The sequence below is a fragment of the Arvicanthis niloticus genome, chromosome 2 (genome assembly GCF_011762505.2).
Source record: "Arvicanthis niloticus isolate mArvNil1 chromosome 2, mArvNil1.pat.X, whole genome shotgun sequence".
Lineage (NCBI taxonomy): Eukaryota > Metazoa > Chordata > Mammalia > Rodentia > Muridae > Arvicanthis > Arvicanthis niloticus.
Window position 1 is genome coordinate 29,318,582 of NC_047659.1, and position 21,071 is coordinate 29,339,652.

The 21,071-nt window shown below is 38.1% G+C and overlaps 1 protein-coding gene across 1 annotated transcript in view; it reads right to left on the reverse strand.

Annotated features, from left to right (window-relative positions):
- Neb (nebulin) overlaps positions 1-21,071 on the reverse strand; it is a 194,298-nt gene that overhangs the window by 108,670 nt on the left and 64,557 nt on the right. The window contains exons 48-62 of the mRNA XM_076928308.1: positions 20,776-20,982; positions 19,955-20,059; positions 17,942-18,049; positions 13,242-13,553; positions 12,846-13,049; positions 9,737-9,841; positions 8,472-8,579; positions 7,849-8,160; positions 7,293-7,496; positions 6,958-7,062; positions 6,764-6,871; positions 5,217-5,528; positions 4,738-4,941; positions 4,180-4,284; positions 1,849-1,956 (exon numbers count right to left, since the gene is read on the reverse strand). Of these exons, the coding sequence (XP_076784423.1) occupies positions 1,849-1,956; positions 4,180-4,284; positions 4,738-4,941; positions 5,217-5,528; positions 6,764-6,871; positions 6,958-7,062; positions 7,293-7,496; positions 7,849-8,160; positions 8,472-8,579; positions 9,737-9,841; positions 12,846-13,049; positions 13,242-13,553; positions 17,942-18,049; positions 19,955-20,059; positions 20,776-20,982 (2,607 nt within the window). The remainder of the gene's footprint in view (positions 1-1,848; positions 1,957-4,179; positions 4,285-4,737; positions 4,942-5,216; positions 5,529-6,763; positions 6,872-6,957; positions 7,063-7,292; positions 7,497-7,848; positions 8,161-8,471; positions 8,580-9,736; positions 9,842-12,845; positions 13,050-13,241; positions 13,554-17,941; positions 18,050-19,954; positions 20,060-20,775; positions 20,983-21,071) is intronic.

Here is a 21,071-nt window from a genome sequence, read left to right on the forward strand (position 1 = left end):
GCCACTTGAACAGGAAGATCCTAAAGAATGGACATTAGACATTGAAAGTATGGTGGAAAGGGAATGCAGTTGGGAACATTGTGTGTTTATTAAGCCAGAAAGTTGCTTAAAGAGGCTAGCTTGTGCAACAAAAGCGATATTCCACATCAGACTCACACATTCGGTGTTATTAGCAAATTTCTATTATCATCATAAAGACTGGCTATATTGTTAAAGTTGCTATAGCAAAGCATCTGGTTAAGTGAGCTCTTAAGGCCCTAGTGTTCTATGTTTACATGGGTCAACAGTGTTTTGTTTTGTTTTGTTTTTCACAAGTTCAGTGACTTTCCTGTGGAACCTAAGCCAGTCCTCTCCAGTATAGGCTTCCAATTTTAAAGATAATTGAGTTAGAAAGTATAGATGAATCGATGGGAAGAGGCATGGCATAATGGGAAGGAATGAGTTTGTCTAGTTTAAACTTCACCATTTATTAAGGCTGATTTCAATAAAGCTGTTTGAATGATTCATAAAATAGAGATAATGATAGCATCTACAACTATGGGGAGAATCTGAAGATAATGCATAGAAAGCTCTTAGTAGAGTTCTTAAAATTATTATTTCAATTATTTATCACTGTTGGCACACATCCTTTTGCTGAGGCAGAGAAGAGGCTGATACACAAAAAAATAATGTGAGCCATTTCTAGTATAAAAAATAGTCTGTCACTATATTTGTGAACAGTGACCCTTGATATTTATAGCAGGTATCCATTCCTCAAGAGTCTGGAAGGCACCAGGAAAACAGGATGGTCTTACCCTGGGATGGGGCAGAAAAAGGGGATGCTATACTGAGCTACAGGTCAGGTGTAAGCCTGGGCTAGCAGCCTCCATCTCATACTGGTAAATACTTTCTCTTCATAATCCGACAAGGGTGAGTTGTAATGTCAGATGTTACGTGCATCTTTAAATATGATGCATTAAAACACCACATAAAGCTAGACTCAGATCCTCAACAGAATGTAGGCTTGTGAGTTTCACTGCAGATTCTCCTGTGAGCCTGTGATCACTCTTACATAACTGTCCAAGCCTGAAGCTCTGCTCTAGCCTTCTCTCTGGCTCTGTTCCTGCAAAGTGATGGTTTTTACTAAAAACACACAAATCCTTTACACAAATAGCAACTTTTCCATTCCCTCTAAAGCCAGATTTCTGAAAATTTTCATACAAAGGAGATAGGTTTTGTTGTTGTTTTTATTTATTTATTTATTTTGAAAAACACATAGTGTCCTGGCTAGTTTTAGGTCAACTCAACATAAGCTAGAGTTATCTGAGAGGAGGGAACCTGAGTTGAGATACTGCCCCCTAGCTGTAGGAGATTTTCTTAGGGAGGGCCCAGCACATTGTGGGTGGGACCATCTCTGGGTTGGTGGTCTTGAGTTCTATAAGAAAGCAGGCTGAGCAAGCCAGGAGGAGCAAGCCAGTAGGCAGTACCCCTCCATGTCTCTGCATCTGCTCTTGCCTCTAGGTTCCTACTCTGTTTGAATTTCTGCCCTGACTTCTTTTGATGACTGACAGTGATATGGAAGCATAAGCTGAATAAACCTTTTCATCCCTAACTTGCTTTTTGGTCATGGTGTTTTGTCATTGCAATAGAAATGCTAACTGAGACACCTTGGATAAAGCTCTGGCTAGTCTATCACTGCACAGTGGAGGCTGGCCTCAAGCTGGAGGCAGATTTCTTGCCTCAGCCTCCTAAATGCCTTACAAGCATATACCACCACGCTCAGCCTATGGAAAGTACTTTGTAAAGCTTTACTGCAATGAAAATGCCACACCATGCTGCTCACAGTTGAGAAGAGAACTGATAGCTTACATCACTGGCGATGTCTCTGGAGGCCTTGGCTGCCACAATCGGGATGGCATCACTTCGTAAGTCATAGCCTTTTTTCTTTGCTTCTTCATTGGCAAGTTTATACAGACTCTAAATTTGGGCCAACCCCCCAAAAGAAAGCAATTGATTAGAGGTTGATGTTCATATCTAAAAAACTAATAGAGGATTTAAACAATTCATAAAACTCTTCATATAGTGTCCATCATAACGTGATTTCTGAGTTCCAAGTCTTCTTCTTAAGCAACAAAGAAAACACCTATGGAGATTATTACATCAGATTATTCTAAACTTTTATAATAAATTTAATAAACAGCTATGCATGGAAAAAAATTTCCAGAGAAATTAAGCTTAAACCTAAGGTGGAAACAAGTAGATGAACTGTTGTTTAAAGAAAGAAATTTACTCTATTCGGCATGGCTTTGTGCCTATGACTATGTATGTTGTGTACACAGCAGGGATGAAGATGAGGACTCTCTCAGCTTTTGACTTTCTGGGAGAAGTGATGAGAGCCTGGAAACTTAAGGGACCACTTGCTGAGAAGTCAAACCACAAGAGGCAATTTAACCACAGAGTTCAACCACAGAGACAACAGTGGTCCAGGAAGGAGTTTGGTATGTGTGTGTGTGTGTGTGTGTGTGTGTGTGTGTGTGTGTGTGTGTGTGTGTTTTACTGTGATCTAAGAATAAGGGAAGTTCCTGCAGCTGGATGCCCTTGGGTTCTACCTTGAATAATAAAGTAGGCTTTCAAAGACTAAGCTGGTAGTTGGGAGAAGTCAGAGCACATGAAGGGCTGGAAGGAGAGACCAGCAAGGAACCTCAGATGGACTGCAAAGATTTTGGAGCTAGAGCAGAACATCTGCAGGTAAGAAATGAACATGGCACTTAGGGCTTGAGCTCTAGCTCCAAGTAAGGTGCTTGCTAGCATCTGAGGTCCTGAATTTAGTCTCCAGTACTGGTGAGGGCAGGGCAGACTTCGTTGCTTGCTTCTATAGACATCAAGAACAATCTTAGAGGGAGAAGGGCAGTTAATTTTACACTGCGTTCTCCCATCTTAACTAAGACGAAAACAGAAAAGAATTGAATTTGTGTAAAGAGAATGGTAAGAAAGGAGCCTGGGTGGGCTAGGCACTCAGGCAAGGGATTCTTTCCTGCCAGGCTTTACAGCAACGTTGCCCTGCTGTGGTGTCTCTGGAAGTTTCCAGCAGTACAGGTTCGGAAATTCCAGAATTGCTTGAGGACTTGATATTTTCAATTTGGGTGACCATTAAGAGCTAGTTATACAATCACTACAACCCCAGTCTACCTTCCCCAAATAAAATGACTTTAGACCTGTGATTCTGTCTGAAGTCTCTGAGTTACATTGCGTGTAAGGTTAATAGTCTATTGATCTGTCCTGTCAGAGAAATGGCATTCAGCTTGCTGGTGGCACAAAGCTCAGAGAAAAAAAAATAACATGCTTCTGTCAGAATCTTAGATTCACAAGATATCTACGGGCTTAAATCTGTAGCCTCAATCTAACATGAAGAAATTACACAGAGATGAATGGCAATCTTTGAGATAGACATAAATTACAAATGCACACACTCAGCCTAGTGGAAACCTAGTCTCATAGTCTAAGGAAAGTCAAGATCATGTACACCAGTGTTGACATAGCAGCCAGTGTGTCCCAGCATGGTGCAGAAATGCCGGCCACAGGCCCAAAAGACGAAACCCAGCAGTTTGTGTGTTCATTCCTGATCATAACCCACTCATAGTATTTTATTTAGCTCAGTGTCACATCTGACCAGCTGAAGAAATGTCTAGGAAAGTAGGGATGCTAAGATTAAAAACAGAGCCTGGGGTGAGGCCAGCAGGGCAGGACACTTGTGGCTATCAGTATCTCTGTGTACAAACTGGTACTGCCAGTTTCAGAGGACTTTGGGATATTCCAAGAGAGAAATCCAAGAGAAACACTTTTTAAAAGGAAATTTCCAGAACAAATAGGTTGACTTATGAAATAAGCTCTTTGTCGCTGGGAATTCTTAGGCAAAGGTAGCACAATCCTGAGTGGGGTGTCTCTCCCAGAGAGGGGCTGACCTCTCTCTACCTAAGACATGGGTTCTACAACGAAGACACATGATCTCACGCTCACCAGCCAAACAAGAACTAAACTTTAGCACTTATGGTAGTGATTGAGAAACGCAAATGTGGCTTTTCTCATGAAATAAGAAAAGGAGATTCTTCACAAAGCTGCCGTTCATCATTATATCACCATGGAACGATCAGTGGAAGTGAAGAACAACACAGATTTGTAAGAATTGGCATCTACTCCCACCTCGCTATAGTTGACTTTATTCATTCTCGCCAACATGATTTCTGGTGTATCCGGCATGATGTGGATCTGCGTCTTGTCTTTGTCCCAGGCTTCTGTGTACAAGCGCTGTCAAAGAAGATATACATTCATCAGGAAAAACACCAATGTCTAATCAATAGGAGTTTCAAGACCACAGAAAATGTATAAACAAAGGAGACAAGGTTATGGTATTTTATATACGTGTCACCAATTAATTAGTTCATAGTGGAATATATATTTGTAATATATATTCTGATAATCTGAAAACACATACAAGTTAAAAGGAGAGCGAGAATAAGAATTTTAGTGCAGGGATTATCTTTCCACAAAATAGGCTACTTTATCAAAACCAAGAACTAATAACTGTAATCAATAGTAAAATATGAATACCATACTAGGTAGATCACAGATTAGAGAAATAAATGATAAAAGATAGATATAAATGTCTTATTGTGTAAAACTCTTTTTTCAACCACCTTTCTGTGTCTTGGATTCAGCTTCAGCAACCCCATGTGGCTTCCCTGAACTCTGACCTCTTACCTTATTCATAGTGATGGCATTATTCTTGGCCAATACTTGCTCCAGAGAATCAGTCACACTGGTAAACTTGAACTTGTCTGGGGGCTGACGGTAGATTTTGTCACTCAAGATTTCAGTGGCCCGCTTGCATTTTTCCACATCCAGAGAGCCAATGGGCACCCAGCCGATGCCTCTCAACCACTGGAGGTCAGACTTGTACATATTCTGTTGACACACAAATTGTCCATAAATATTTTTCTCCACGTTAGGAAAGCATTTTTAGCTGACGGTTGTAAAATCAAGTAAGAAGACTCTTAAAAATATAATTTAGTAGGTAGCGTGTTCAAGCACTGGTTTGCTTCGGATGAATGCTAAAAATTAACATTCAAAAGGAGAGCTTGCATGCTATTCCTCACATACTTGAGCACTGGGCCATCAATTTAAACCTTCTTCTGTAGAATAAATTCACTGATCCCACCTTTATGGTCATCAGTACTCACATCGCTCTGGAGCTCATAGGCCTGCCGAGCGTGGATGACGTCATTCTGGTCAGGCAGACACGTCCACTGGTGTAGGTAGTTCCTGTAGTCCACATCACTGACCAAGGTCTGGCACTTCTTGGCTAACACCACCCCCAGCATGTCCACTGGGCTGCTGTACTTGGTCTTCCACTTCTCAAAGTCCTTCTTGTACTCCCTGTCACTCTGGATCTTGGCCACGTGCATGGACCACATCATCTTGGGGTCATCATGTATAGCGCGGGCACCGATGTGGTGGCCCAGCTGCTTACGGTAGCCTTCCTTGTACTTGAACTATAAAAAGAAAAAGACTGATAGTCATCTGCTTTGACCTTTAGAAAAATGTATTCACTAGGACAGAATTATCTTGTTCATTAAATGTAATGATTTCCTTTGAATATATAGTATACGTATATCATGAAGAAAGTAAACAAAATACTAAAAAGAAAAGAAAAGTAAATATATGATTTTACTGTACAGAGCTCTTTATGGTATATGTGTTTGAACAAATATAATCAGAATATGAGTAATAAATTAGTGGGTTTTGTCTGCTTTTTGTAATTACTATATAAGCATTTTTTCTCTGTCATTAGAATTCTTTATGCACATGCATGTTAATTACAGTAGGCATGTCATTATACGGTTATATATTAATACTAAACTCTTCTATGTTGGTCTTTTGTTTTTAAATATGATAATCATTTCCTATGTTTTGGAAACAAAATAACAATGTATTTTTTACTCAAAGACAAAAACATGAATACAAAAATTTCAGCAATGTGAGCAAACCCATCTTTTAGAGAAAGCAAAGATTGAAAAGGGGGATGGTATCAGGGTATGGGAAGATGACCAAAGCACATATGTATGCCTCTTTAAAAATGACCTCATGTGGCATGGTGGCTCATGCTTTTAATCTCAACACTTGAGAGGCAGAGGCAGGCAGATTTCTGAGAGTTCAAAGCCAGCCTGGTCCACTAAGCAAGTTCCAGGACAGGCATAGGCTGTTACAGAGAAATCTTGTCTTGAAAAACAAAACAAAACAAAACAAAACAAAATGGCCATGTGTAGCCCAGTAAAATCTAATAAAGAAAACACATATTTTCAGCCAGTCACTGGAGGCTGAGACAAGGACGTGACTTTTGTGTGGCACATCCTGCTTGTTCAGATTCATTAGTTCATATGGCATGGATTAAGTTTTGAATAGCTCCTACAAAGAGTATGATTGTAAGAATAAGAAATATATCATGTGAAAAACACAAAAAAACAATACCAACTTCAGTTAAGTATGCCACTCTTTGGTTCAGCATTCAGTGGACACACTGATAATGCCTGTTGCTACGGCTGATGGCTAGCTTGAAGTCACAAGTTTAGTATCATTACTTTAAGCTACTTGCTGACATAATCAATGATTAGCAACAATTTTAACATTATAGCTTGGCCCATTGTACATCAAAAAGAGACATGTGATCCTGCAGCCAAAGCTAAGGTGAAAACCTCCCAGACATACCTAATCTCCCCAGTGTACTTACGTCACTCGCAATGTCTCTGGAGGCCTTGGCTGCCTTGATAGGAATGGCATCAAGTCGCATGTCATAGCCTTTCCGCTTGGCTTCTTCCAGGCCAAGTTTATATAATTTCTGCAAGAGACATAAATAATTGTAAGTTTCATTTACACAGTGTAATATAAGAAAAATATACCACATATTACAAATACATTGCTTACCTCACTGTAATTTACTTTGTTTTGTTTAGCCAATATAACTTCAGGGGTATCTGGCATAATGTGGACAGTGGTTTTATCTTTATTCCAAGCTTCTGTATAGAGGTGCTAAGAACAACAAGAAGACAGGTCAGTAATAAACACTCTGAAAGCATGCTCTCTGGGTTAGTGTGATGTGTTCAGGTTTCAATGACTCTGTCAGTAAGAAACATTTCCTTTAAAGACACCTTAATGTTATTGAGAAGAATTGAATGGGATTTTTTTTTTTCTACAGGATCAGTGTTGCCCACTCCTGTCAGAAACATTTAATACCTCCCTCGTGCATAGAAAAGACTTACATGGTTCATGGTTATAGCATTATTTTTTGCCAAAACCATTGGCATGGAGTCCATAAGGCTGGAAAACTTGAATTTATCTGGGTGCTGACGGTAAACATGGTCACTCAGGATCTGAGTGGCTCGTTTGTTTTTCTCATCCTCAAGGGAACCAGAAGGTATCCAGCCAATGCCTTTCAGCCACTGAAGATCAGCCTTGTACAAATTCTGAAATTCAAGGGACAAATCAGAAATGTAAGCATATATCCACCAAGAGATGGAAGTGTATGTTGTTATACAATACAGACATGTTTGTAATACTTAACATTTGACTTCCTGGATGATTTCAGAAATTTAATGAAATATTCAGATTAGAAGCATGTGTTGCAAAGTGAGAGAGATGTGTGGAGAATGGCTCAGTTTTCATTGCCTAGATCAGCTATCTAGAACCATAGATTCTTTCTTTGCAGACTCACGTTGCTTGGATTGCTAGGTGGAGTTTGGGCACTAGTGTATAAACTCACTATTTTAGGAAAGGAGACAGACTACTACACTGAACAAAGGAAAACCTTAAACTCACATCACTCTGGAGATCATAGGCCTGTCGAGCGTGGATGACGTCATTCTGGTCAGGTAGACATGTCCACTGGTGTAGGTAGTTCCTGTAGTCAGCATCGCTGACCAAGGTCTGGCACTTCTTGGCCAGCACCACCCCCAGCATGTCCACTGGGCTGCTGAACTTGGTCTTCCACTTCTCAAAGTCCTTCTTGTACTCCCTGTCACTCTGGATCTTGGCCACGTGCATGGACCACATCATCTTGGGATCATCTTTGATGTTCCGAGCACCAATGTGGTGGCCTAGTTGCTTTCGGAAGCCTTCTTTGTATTTGTACTAAAGGAACAAAAGAATACCTCACTCCTTTAAAGAGTTAGCTTTTGTTGCCACCTTTGTAGCAATTTTCAAAACCTATTAATTCTAAATATCTTGCTAAGCCCATAGAGCTACAGGTTTCTGCTTTGATAGGCAAGATTAAAGGCTAAATTCAGCTACAAATAAACTGACTTTTGGTCTTATTTTTAACCTACACTGTGTGTCTCAGATCATCACCCTGTTTTAATTTGTGATCCCTTAGATGATTTTTGTTCATTTTGAAATAACACCCATTGCAATTGAACCACTATCTACAAGGCATAACATCTTACTTCACTGGCAATTTCCCGGGATGCTTTTGCTGCCTTGATTGGAATGGCATCTACAGGAAGGTCATAGCCTTTTTTCTTCAGTTCCTCATAACCCATTTTGTAGAGTTTCTGTTGAGAGATGAAGGCAATCACCTTGGGAAAACCATTCTCCATAAACAGCATGACAAATAAGCAGAATAATGAAGCCAACATACTACATACTTCAAGAGTTCGTAAAAATAGTCTCTATACTCTGGACAACTCCAATGTAACTGGATATTATGTCTATGAATTGCTAACGGTCCTGCTCTATATTTTAAAGCTCTCTGATTACCAATTTCACAAAATTCCCAAGTATTTTAGAAAATGAAATAGAAGATAACTGACAGAAAAATTAAGTATCATTTTGGTGGTATTTTCCAGATGATGTTATGTTCCATTAGAGGTTGCCATGGAGAAAGCCTTTCAGCCTTATTCCTCTTATGAAAAAAATAGTGAGTGGCCATCCTTTCTGTGTAGCTAGTGCATCATGAGTCAGTCTCTACCTCATCCCACAGGGCCACTGAAAGGAACTCTGTCCTCTGGCAGGATGATGGTCTTTCACAATTAAAAAATACTTTATTTAATTTTAAAACTTCTGTTTTATAATTTGCTCATTCAGATTGTGATGTAACCGAATAATTCATAATATATTCAAACATATTTTTACCCGGAAGTCCATTGCCTACTGATGTTAGACTTCTGTTCATATTTTAGTCTTTGTAGTATTACCCCCGCATATCTTTAACATTAAAACTACTCTAGTAGGGTTCAGAATTTCTGTTTGAATGTTTAAATTTTTATATCCATATGTTTGAAGGATTAACATTTGCCAGCAAAGTAATTTGGTAAAAATGAAAATTGCCCCCAATGCATTGTTTGTTTTCTAACTTGTTCAAAACTTTACACAAAATCTATTTGTGAAGCACAAAACATTGTAAGTAATACAGATCCAGTAAAAACTGATTCTTCCAACACAAGAAAGATCGAGAGTGGTGCAAACACTTCATTATGATAATATATGTAATAAGGAAGTTTAAGTATATAGAGATCTGTGCTCTAACGCTGCTTGAGATAGGAAGTGCCAATATTGGATGTACAAAAGTCCCACCAAATAGGGAATCAGAGTCACTCATTGTCTGCTAATTAAAATGACTTGGAATTCAAAAGATTCTTTAAACAACGTCACTGACTTAGAAGTGATCAGCTGAGCTTTCTGAAAGGGCACACTGAACTTGTAAACTCACATCACTTGTATTGATTAAGTTTGCCTTAGCCAGAACAATGTCAGGAGTGTCAGGCATGATGTGGATCTGAGTCTTGTCCTTGTCCCAAGCTTCTCTATAAAGTCTCTAAAATGAGAAACAATAATTTGATCAGTGGTATTGTCAGGATCAAATATAACAGTTGGCTTCAGATGGAATTATTAAGTTCACGTACATTGAACCTTATAATTGATAACAAGACAACAATATAAGCAGAAAACAGACACAATCTTCTTATCTGAGATCTGGCAATATCACTTTAGGCAAGCGATAAGAGTTCAAATGATCAGCAACAGGACAGCTTGATGTCCTGGGCTCTCCTGTTGTGAGGCCTGAGCAGGATACAATGTGCAGTTTCTTTGTGAAAAGACACAATCTGTATCATCATGAGGACACATTGAAAAACCCAAGCTGAGAAAGATGCTGCACTTGTCGCAAACATCCAAGACTTAGAAGAGAGAGAGGAAACAATCCAGAGTAAGAATAATTGCAATGTGCGATCCCCAGTTGCACTGGGGAAACATTTTTCTTTTACCACAAAGGGTGTTAGTAGTAAAACTGAATAAGTCTTTGTTACTTAACATTTATTTAGTGTATGTATATGTGTGTATATGTCTGTATGTGTATACATGTGTATGTATTATGTGTGTGTATATGTGTGCATGTGTGTATATACGTGTGTATGTATTCTGTATGTGTGTATATGTGTATGTATTATGTATGTTTATGTATATGTGTGTATATGTCTGTATGTGTATGTATTATGTGTGTGTATATGTGTGCATGTGTGTATACATGTGTATGTATTCTGTATGTGTGTATGTTTATGTACAAACACACACACACACACACACATACATATATATATATATATATATATATATATATATATATATATATATATGCATGTGTATATGTGTGTGTGTGTATGTATAGGACTCTGGTGCCATGACTTGTACGTGGGAGCAAGAGGACAACTTGCAGGGGCAGCTTCTTGTTCACCATTGTGGACTCCATGTATCACATGCAAGTGCTCAGGCTTGGTAGTAAGTGCCTTTATCCACTGATCCATCTCACCAGCCTTCCAGTATAAATATTTTAAGGATTCATTAATTCCTTAGATTTTGTACTTTTCTTCTGTATGAATATGCTCTCTGTTATGCAAATGGCTCGGAGAAGTTAATTAGGCCTTCAGGACCAAACTGAAACAAGGTCCATTAATATTAATATATGTTTACTCAAGTTCTTTACTAATCTTTCTGATAGGAATAGCAGTGCTTTTTGGTCTCATAGTCATTGGTGTTACACTCTGGGTGGCTTGTGATTGTAGGACAGTCTTGTGTCATGGGGGATTTTTAGTAGCCATTCCTGCTTTCTATCCACTAGAGGCCAGTAGCACACCACGTTCAAATTAGAACAAGCAAAGGAAAAATATTGTCAAATTTCTTCCAGGGTGCAAGAGTGTCCCAGTAGAGAAATTTCCTCAATATTATATGCTATCTTGATCACACAGAATGCACAGTGAATGCTAATGTTATTTAGACCAGCATATTCAAAAGAAGAGGCTCAAGCACCCTAGCTAGTCTGGCTTCCCTCTGGGTGTGCAAAGTCCCAACAGGATTGCTATTCAGCACCGCTGCAACTAGGACATGGGCTTTATGGTCTAGTCTTTCCCTTGCTTATCTTCTCTATTCAGAGTTCCCCCACCCCCTACACACACCTTAATTAAAATTCTAAGAAAGAAGCAATGTGGGGTTGGGGACAAAAAACAAAAACAAACCCCAAAATGTGCTTGCTTGTTCTTCCACCCTTTGTATTTAAAGCATATCACAAAGACAAAAAGAGAACTGGAAACTGAGGCAGAAAGAAACTGGCAGGCTTGCATCTGTTACAGCTTTTGAAAAACAATACTGCTGTCTGTGTTTCCTTAGAGAAGAGCTACAGCTTCATTGTAAATTACAGCCTCATGTATCAGGTAAGAATTAATATATGTATTGAAAACGGAGGGTACATGGAGCACAGTGTACAAAGCGCCTTTTAAGACCTGCACAGTTATCATTTGTACCTATTTAAACTTCCTTACACGGTCCAGAGTCCCACTGCACTTAATTCAGCTTCTTGTAAAGTTGAAGCTTAGCCTGAGTAGTAACAGTGGCTACTTCTCTGTACAAGAATGTCCCACACAGCTACATCACCCAATCACTACTTTATTGAGCACCTATTCTATGCACAGCACTGGTATCCATGCTGGACAGGGACATTAAAGGCAGAATGTATACCATGCAATTATTATGATCTTGATCTAGCCAGATTAAATGCACTAAAATCAATTTGAGATATATATATATATATATATATATATATATATATATATATATATACATACATCTAGATATACACATGTATATATACATCTAGATATACATATATGTGTGTATATATATGTGTATATATATATTGCAGTACTGATAATTGAACCTCATATATGCTAGACAAATATCTTTAGAAAATATACTCTTTAAGGGAGATGTGTCTCTGTGGTTAAAAAACAAAACAAAGCAGGGCTGGAGAGATGGCTCAGTGGTTAAGAGCACTGACTGCTCTTCCAGAGGTCCTGAGTTCAATTCCCAGCAACCACGTGGTGGCTCACGACCATCTGTAATGGGGTCCAATACCTTCTTCTGGTGTGTCTGAAGACAGCAACAGTGTACTCACAAACATAAGATAAGTAAATATTTAAAAAACAAAACAACAATACCCCAAACTTGTTTCTTTATAATATTTTCCATGCTCTGTCAAAACCAAAAATGCCTATGCTCTTAATGTATTTAGGTGTCAAAGAAAAAAAATCAACAATTTTTATTATATTTTAGCTAAGTAAGGAAACTTGGATGAAGATTGAAAATAAACTGTATTTAATTACTTAGTGTAAAGTGGTTGACAAGTCAAATAGTTCAAACCAATCTAAACGATTATGCCATACTAAATGAGGCGAGGTGCTGCTGCTTGATTCATTTGCTAAGCAAATGCTCTTAACTGCCAGGCAGCAAGCACTAAGACCGACTCTGTCTGTTTCTAAAGAAATACTCACGTCACTCCTGTTTTTGGCATTTGTTTTAGCCAGAACTATGTCCATGGCGTCAGGGATGCTGGTAAATTTATTTCTGTCTGGAGGTTGGCGGTATTTCTTCTCACTGATGATTTCTGAAGCCCGCTTGTTCTTTTCTGCTTCCAAAGAACCCAGGGGGCTCCATCCTATGCCTCTCAGCCACTCTAGGTCAGACTTATACATATTCTAGGAAAGGACAAAACAAGCCATCAAAACTTCATCTTCCCCTTCACCATGACTAGGAGATGCTAGTAACAGACAGGTGTTGTTTGAGGGAGGTCAATGATAATTCCTCTTTCTAATCTCTGTTTTATTCTCACACAAATGGCTATTCATACGTGGAATGATTTTAAGTAATCAAATTCGATAGACACTGACCTCACTTTGCAGCTCATAGACCTTTTTAGCTTGAATGACGTCATTCTGGTCAGGCAGACACGTCCACTGGTGTAGGTAGTTCTTATAGTCCACATCACTGACCAAGGCCTGACATTTCTTGGCCAACACCACACCCAGCATGTCCACAGGGCTGGTGTATTTGGTTTTCCACTTCTCAAAGTCTTTCTTGTACTCTCTTTCACTCTGCATTTTGGCTACATTCATCGATAGCACAAGCTTTGGGTCATCTTGAACACTCCGGAATCCAATATGGTGTCCCAGTTGTTTCCGGTAGCCTTGCTTATATTTAAACTGAAATCAGGAAACAGAGTCTTTTTTAATAACATATACAAAAGCTAAGTTAAATTCAACTTGCTTTGTTGCTATACTTTTCTTCCAAAAACAGATGTGAAAAGTGATTTCTGAGGTAAAGTTTTCATCCTTTAGCAATCTCTGCATAATTGGCTCTATGCAAACAATATAATGCAGCCAAATATCAAGAGAGACCCTCGTGAGGAAATGCTTCTATGTAAAGGCAGAAATATGTGCCAGGCACTGTTGTCTGACTTCAGGATAACATTTAGCAAAATGCTTGTTCCATGCTTATGAGAAAAATAGGGGCTGAATGGCAGAGAAAAATTATGAAGATGTATGATCTGGAGATCAAGCAAAAATGGAGGTTGGAGAATTTTTACATGATTATATCATTATATCATATGTCTACATTGGAATCTATATCTTATGGGCTCAGATAGGAATATCTTGATATTTTAGTTAGAACCAAAGCTCCACAAGAGCTCAACATCTTGTCAAGTAGGTGAAAATAAAACAGATTTAAGATAGCCAAAGTAAAATCCAGTCCTTAGCTTTAGTTAGGGAAATTACATTACTACTAAGTGACCACAACATTGCTCATAAGTGCAGTGGCAGATACTTAATGTCAGGCACTAAACATATAGTAGGATGCACAACAATAGTCTCTGTTCCCTTAGAGTCCCTCATGTATGTTTAAACTATTCTGGACTTTAAGGTGACTATACCATTGTGGTAGTTAATCTGCATTGTCAATGTGATTGGCTATAGAGCCATCTAAAAGATTGAAGGCATGCCTCTGGGTATATCTGTAAGGGTAGTTCCAAATGGAAAAAGACCCACTCTTTGTGTGGGTCATAGAGTCCCATGGACCTAGGGCCTAGACTGAATGAAAAGTGAAAAGGAGAGAGTCAGCTGAGGGTCAGCTTCCCAGTTTTCATCTTTCTGGCTTGTGGTGATGTAAACTGAAGTGCTCAAGCCTTGGAAACTGTAAATGCTGATAAAATTATCCATGGCTTGAGGTCAGTATTTCCTTTTTGGTCAAACTTCAGGAACATATACAGGTTGATCATACTAGCCCTTTTTGTCCTAGGAATACTTTTATTCCTGCCCCTTGTATTAAAGCTTGTCTCCAACAACATCAACATGTTGGCAGACAAAGTACATAACTTGAAACTGAAAATGAACCTCCAGAGTTATTAATTTAACAGGCTGTCAAGCCAAGGACAGGTAAGATTCTGCACAGAGTCTTACCAACTTAAGACAGAAGTGCATTGCTTTTGATAATGCATATTCCATGATGGGTAAGGAAGGCATTCTTGGCAGAACAACCTAAGATAGGTTCAGTCTTGATTATAAAATTAAAAAAAAAAAAAAAAAAAAAAAAGGAGAGGCAGAGAGCTTTTGGGGTTGCTTGGCAAGAATCTAACATAGGCCAAAGACAAGAAAATGGACTGCTTGGCAGGAATATGACATTGGCCAAAGATGAGGAAGTAGGCTTCAGGCAGGTATTTGATATTAGGCTAGAACAAAAAAGTAATTTCAGGTAGGAATCTAAATCTTAGGCTAGAACAAGGAAGTAAGCTTCAGACATGAAAATGACTTTGGGCTAGGACAGGGAAATTAGCTCAGATATTTTGGTCATCCTGGTAAGCCCTTTAGAAACAGTGATCACGGGAGTGTTCACAGAATTTTGTTTATTGCCTTGCTTGTTCCTTGACTATTTGTGTTTATTGTCTTGCTTGTTCTTTGACTATTTGCATCTATTGTATTGCTAGTTCCTCAACCTAGAACTGACCTTAATATTTGCATGTAATTTAAATGGTTTAAAAGCAAAAAAGGAGGGGGAGGGATGGGATAGGGGGTTAATGGGGCAGGGAATGGAGAAAGGGGATAACATCTGAAATGTAAATAAATAAAATATCAAATAAAAGAAATCTTAGTCTTTTGTCTCTGTGAGGTGTTCTTGTCACAGTGATACTAAAGCTACCTAACACAGTCCTTGATTTGGACAGCCTGGTAAAAATTTCTTCTAAAAAGTAGAGCCTTGAATTCTGTGTGGAGTACAGATAACCACATAGCAGAAGCCCATTTAAGCTGGCCTGAGCTCCTGTAGCAATAAAATACTAAAATTTGATTCACTATTTTAAGATGATGAGACAAACAAACAAACAATCACAAATAGAATGAACTGCCAATAGAATGTTATTGTAGTTTTAAATCCAAAACCAAAGGAGAACAAGGAAACAAGAATGTTTGAAGAAATGTCAAGAAGAAAAACAGCTACATTGTTATATTCCAGAATATAGACTTAAAGTAAATTATAAAATACCACATACAAGTAGAAAGAAGTCTGACAATAGCTGAGCACAACCCAACCCAGAAAGCACCTGCTCTGCAGGACCATGGAAGTCCTTATGAGTATCCACTGATCTAACCATAGCATCCTCTCTTCACACCACACACGAGGAAAGGCAGAACATCAGGCAAGAGATTGAACTGAACAACTGCTCTATCTTCCAACTCTAAACCCCATTAGTTTAATTTATTAAACAACATACTTCAAACCTACCTCTAACTTTATGAAATGTTACAGATATAAGAACCATTTGAAGCCGAGAGAGACTACAGTTTCTCCTGTGGTGGGAAAGTTCACAGGCAGCTAAATTAACTGTAATGTTTCAAGTGGGTTTGCAAGAAGAGGAATAGGGAAACATTGGCCATTGGGTTGCCTGGAAATTGCTGATGCCTTTTCAATTATTACCTTATTATTAGCATATACCACTAAATGAAAATGAGTTTGCTTTATCATGTGTACTCAGCATTATTTCAGCTTGATTTAATGAGGTCTTGATCTGAAAGCCAGAGAGTTCAAATTATTTCCTGGTATTTTTTGGAGTGCCATGGTTAAATTACACAGACTTTCCCCTTGTATTCTTTGAATTTCTTGTCTGATTCTGTTTTTAGGCTTTCTTCCTCCTCTTCTAGGTCAACCTATACATGGAATTGCGATTGTTCTCTTTTTTGTTTCATTTTAACACAGGATCTTACTATGTAGCTTTGGCTGTCCTAATACTAACTATGTAGATCAGGCTGGCCTCAAACTCTGTAACAGAGATCTGCCTGACTTTGTCTAATGAGTGTGGGGAATAAAAGCATGGGCCAATATGCCTGGTTTGTAAATCATCGTTTGTTTTAAAGGTTTTAAGAGGTAATGTGCCCCTATAACATTTTGGTAATTAATTCCTCTAAAACCAATATTCTTTGCAGTTTTTATAACTATAATTTAAAAAAATGGTACATAGAAACACAGAGATACATACATGCAGGGAAACAGAGAGAGAGAGAGACAGAGAGAGAAAAAGAGAGAGAGAATGCTCTTTTTTAACAGTGCACATGTGGAAGTCAGAGAATAACTTAAGGGAGTCATATTCTTCCTTCTATCTTGTGGATCTTTAGGATCAAACACAGGCTATTAGGTTTGGCAGCAGTCACTGTCACAATAAAACAGCTCCCAAAAATTAATCTTATTCTACTTATTTATTGACTCGTGTGTATGTACATGTGTAGCTACACATGCCACAGTATACATGTGGAGGTCAGAAGACAACCTGTAGGAATCAGTTCTCCTTTTCTAACATGTGGGCTTTAACTCAGATTGTCAGACTTGCAGCAAGCTCACTGACCCACAGAACTATCTCAGCCACCCAAGATCATCTGAATTTCTTCTAGTTATTTTTTTTTGGATTAGCAAATTGAAATATTTATTTATATGCAAATGAAATATAATTTATAAAAAAAACAGTGAATATGGGGACCATATGTAGGATGTCACCAAAAGTTTCATCTTTTCCACACATATATGGAATCTGCCCTTTGGAGAAAAAAATGGCATTTTTTTCTATGAGCCAGATTGCTGCATAACCAAGAAAATGTAAAGGGAACCTTTCTGAATTTTTAATGCCTAGAGCTAACTTTATAATTATGCAAGTGCAAGGAAGGGCTAAGTTAAAGTGATGATGCATAATTTTCAGACATATGCGTCAACTATGGTAAAAACTATCAACACCTGCTTGGAAAAGTTGATTTATTATCTGGGCTGAATTTGTCTAAAAGAGACAAATAGAAAACAAGAATATTAATTTTAGGCAAAGCATAAAAAACCCCACAATATCTAGTTTCTTTGTAATATCTGGAACAGCACCTTATTATAATGGGTCTTAGAGGGACTCTGCTTAGAAAACTGCCCCTTTGATTTTGGGGGGGGGGGGAGGCAATTCTGAGAAAGTATAATAGAGGTGAAGAAACAGAAGTACATTTCAATAGTAATCAATACTACATCTCTCACCCAGATGAAAATACATTCTTCTCCCCATATCAGGACTTACGTCACTAGCAATGTCCCTTGATGTCTTGGCTAGCTGGACAGAAATTGCATCAACAGGGAGATCATAGCCTTTCTTCAGAGCCTCTTCCCAACCAAGTCTATAGAATTTCTGAAAAGTAAAGAGACTCTTTAGCACTATTCATCCTATATTAAAATCGCAGACGCACCAAAGTATATCTAGAGAGTGGATACAGAACCCAAGAACCATCTACCCTGACTCTGAACACATACAAAACCAAGCAGGTGGCTTGATAGGAGTAGACTCATCGCTGGCATTGCATCATGTGATCTAGCTTTGTTTTTTTTTTCTTTCATTTTGGGGTGATGATGTATTTGAACAAAGACTCCACTATTTAGCAACCATCTGGTCCTATCATGCTTATAAGGTACCTTTCTCCCTGTAATTAACAGCAGCCTGGGATCACTGTTTTAAACATTGACATTAAGATAACTTAAAAAAGACAGTCAGATCACACAATTTCAACTACCTATGTGACAATAGTAGTAATGGCCTTTTGTAAGTTGAAATAAATGTGCTGGCTGTTCTAGTCAAATTCGTTGGAGGCGTGTTAAAATCACCATAGCAAAATAGTCATCTAGGACATTCTATATGCTGGGTAGTGTTCTGGGCACCTTACGTAGTCATTTGTTCCTCATGGCAATCCAATGTCACTGATTTTAGACGTGAAAGAATCAGACTTCAGAGTAGCTGGTTTGTTCAGTATCAAACAACTCAGAGTTGCCAAAGCCAAACTTCTATCAGGCCTGTTTGACCTAGTTTTATGTTTTAAAAATTACTTATGGCAAGTCTACTTTGTGCCAAAGTACAATGAATATACAGATGGAACAGACATAGTGTCAGGAGCCATCTAGCAAAGGCTAAAAACTCGTGATCTTCCAGAGATGTCTCACTGTGGGACAACAATGAAAGAGCCTTTAAGAGGCAAGGCCCGAGGACAAAAATCTAAGAAAATGATTCCTGCAGCTGATATGCCTTTTCTGTCCTTATAAAATCAATACTATATAATCCTGGGCATTAGCCCACCCTATTGGGCACATTTCTACGGATTAACAAAGATTTGTACTGTCTTATAGTGATGCTATATAGACAAATAGATTTTTAAATTCCTAATGATGGTCCTATAAGAATTCCTAAAATTATACTAGTAATTATTAAGCTCTTTATATAGGACTGCTGTTACAGCCATCTCTGATATGAAAATTGCAATTTAAGCTCTGCCTGTCTTCACCTGTCAAGAGTTAATTGCTTCTGAGATAGAAAGCATGCATCTACAACTTAGAACACATTTCTAGAGGCTTTAAAACAATTAACCAAAGGTCATAAAAGAGAACTAACAATTTAAATGTAGAAAGACAGAAGATTAAATATTGATTGGGTTTATATATACAAAACTTCAGTACTAACTTAGTCACAAGAATTATGGGTTTTTAGCTTTCAGTCAACCTGTGGAGTTAGCGCTATTAATTAATCCTTTACTTAATCCTCTGATGTTTGACAAGTGTTAATTTGCCCAGAGGCCTGCACTTCTGGCTTCAGAGTAACTTAGAACAGGTCAACATTGTCATAGAGAACAGCCTAATGTTTTGCAAGACCAAGTTTTGCCCGATCACTAAAGCTCCCTGAACAGTTCCTGCCTCCTTGGGGCACACAGCTGAGGCCCATGCTCCTAATGATATCCTGAAAGTCCTCTAGAATGAAGAGTTTGATTCACTCATTTTTCCCCCCAGCATTTGCAGAAGTTATTTTCTATTACATCAGGGGTTGTTGTTGTTTTGGTTTTTCAAGACAGAATCTCACTGTGTAGTTAGTCCAGGCCATCCCAGAACTCACTCTATAGACCAGGCTAGCCTCAAATTTAAGAAATCCACCTGCCTTTGCCTTCTGAGTACTTGGATTAAAGGTGTGCACCACCTCTGCCTGGTCTATTACATCAATTTTTAACTTAGTAAGATTTGAAACAAAACATGCCATTCATGTGCATGCATTCTTTACCTGACTGTAAAGTGTCTGATTCTGCTTGGCTTGCAAAATATCTGGTGTATCAGGCATCACATGAATCTTGGTTTTATCTTTATTCCAGTCAACAGTGTATAAATGCTAGAGGGTGGGAGAAGAGATCTTTTAAGTCTCAATAATGATGGTTAATGATAAATAGGAAGGAAAATAGAATTTCCTTCCTATTGGAATGTACTTACTTTAAAGTAGAAAACAGTAAAGAAAGATAAGATTCAGAAGAGAAATAAAGAACAAATTCATATTCTTTTTAAAAAAACTCTATACATATATTATATATGTGTGAATATATAATATATAATATATAATATATAATATATAATATATAATATATAATATATAATATATAATATATAATATATAATATATAATATATAATATATAATATATAATATATAATATATAATATATAATATATAATATATATTTATATATATATATATAACTAGCTAGCTATCAGTTACCTTGAGCCCATCATCTTGCTCAGCCTTCTAATTGATAAGGTTACAGTTGCATCCTCTCACACTTAGCTTTAATGTCAAATTTGGAAAAATAACATTTTGCATCTGTTCCATCTTAAGAATGGAATCATCGTACTTAGGATATATGCATTGAAAGTCTAAGTAATTTCTAACCCAATGATAAGATAAAGGAAGGCACTGTAAGAGATGGACATCAAAATGTCCCAGGGCAATGTTCTGTAATCACTTGCCACTTCCTAGAAAGCGAGACCTGAGTTCAGCTCCCTAAATAAGGGCCTCTCCTTGCTTGGGAGGAAGGAAGAGCACCGCTCTCTCTACCTTATTCATGGTATGAGCATTCTGCTTCGCCAGCACCATGTCCATGGAGTCAGTCAACTTTTTAAACTGAAAGTTGCTAGGATGCTGCCGGTACTTCTGATCGCTGGCGTATTCGGTTGCTTTCTTGGCCTTCTCCACCTCTAGGGAGCCAGCTGGGCTCCATCCAAGCCCTCGGTACCACTCCCTGTAGTCTTGCTTATATTCATTCTTAAAGAAAAGAGACAAACTCGACTTCAATTAAGTCTTCAATTAAGACACAAAACTATGGTAGGTAAGACTGCGATGTTCCCATCCAT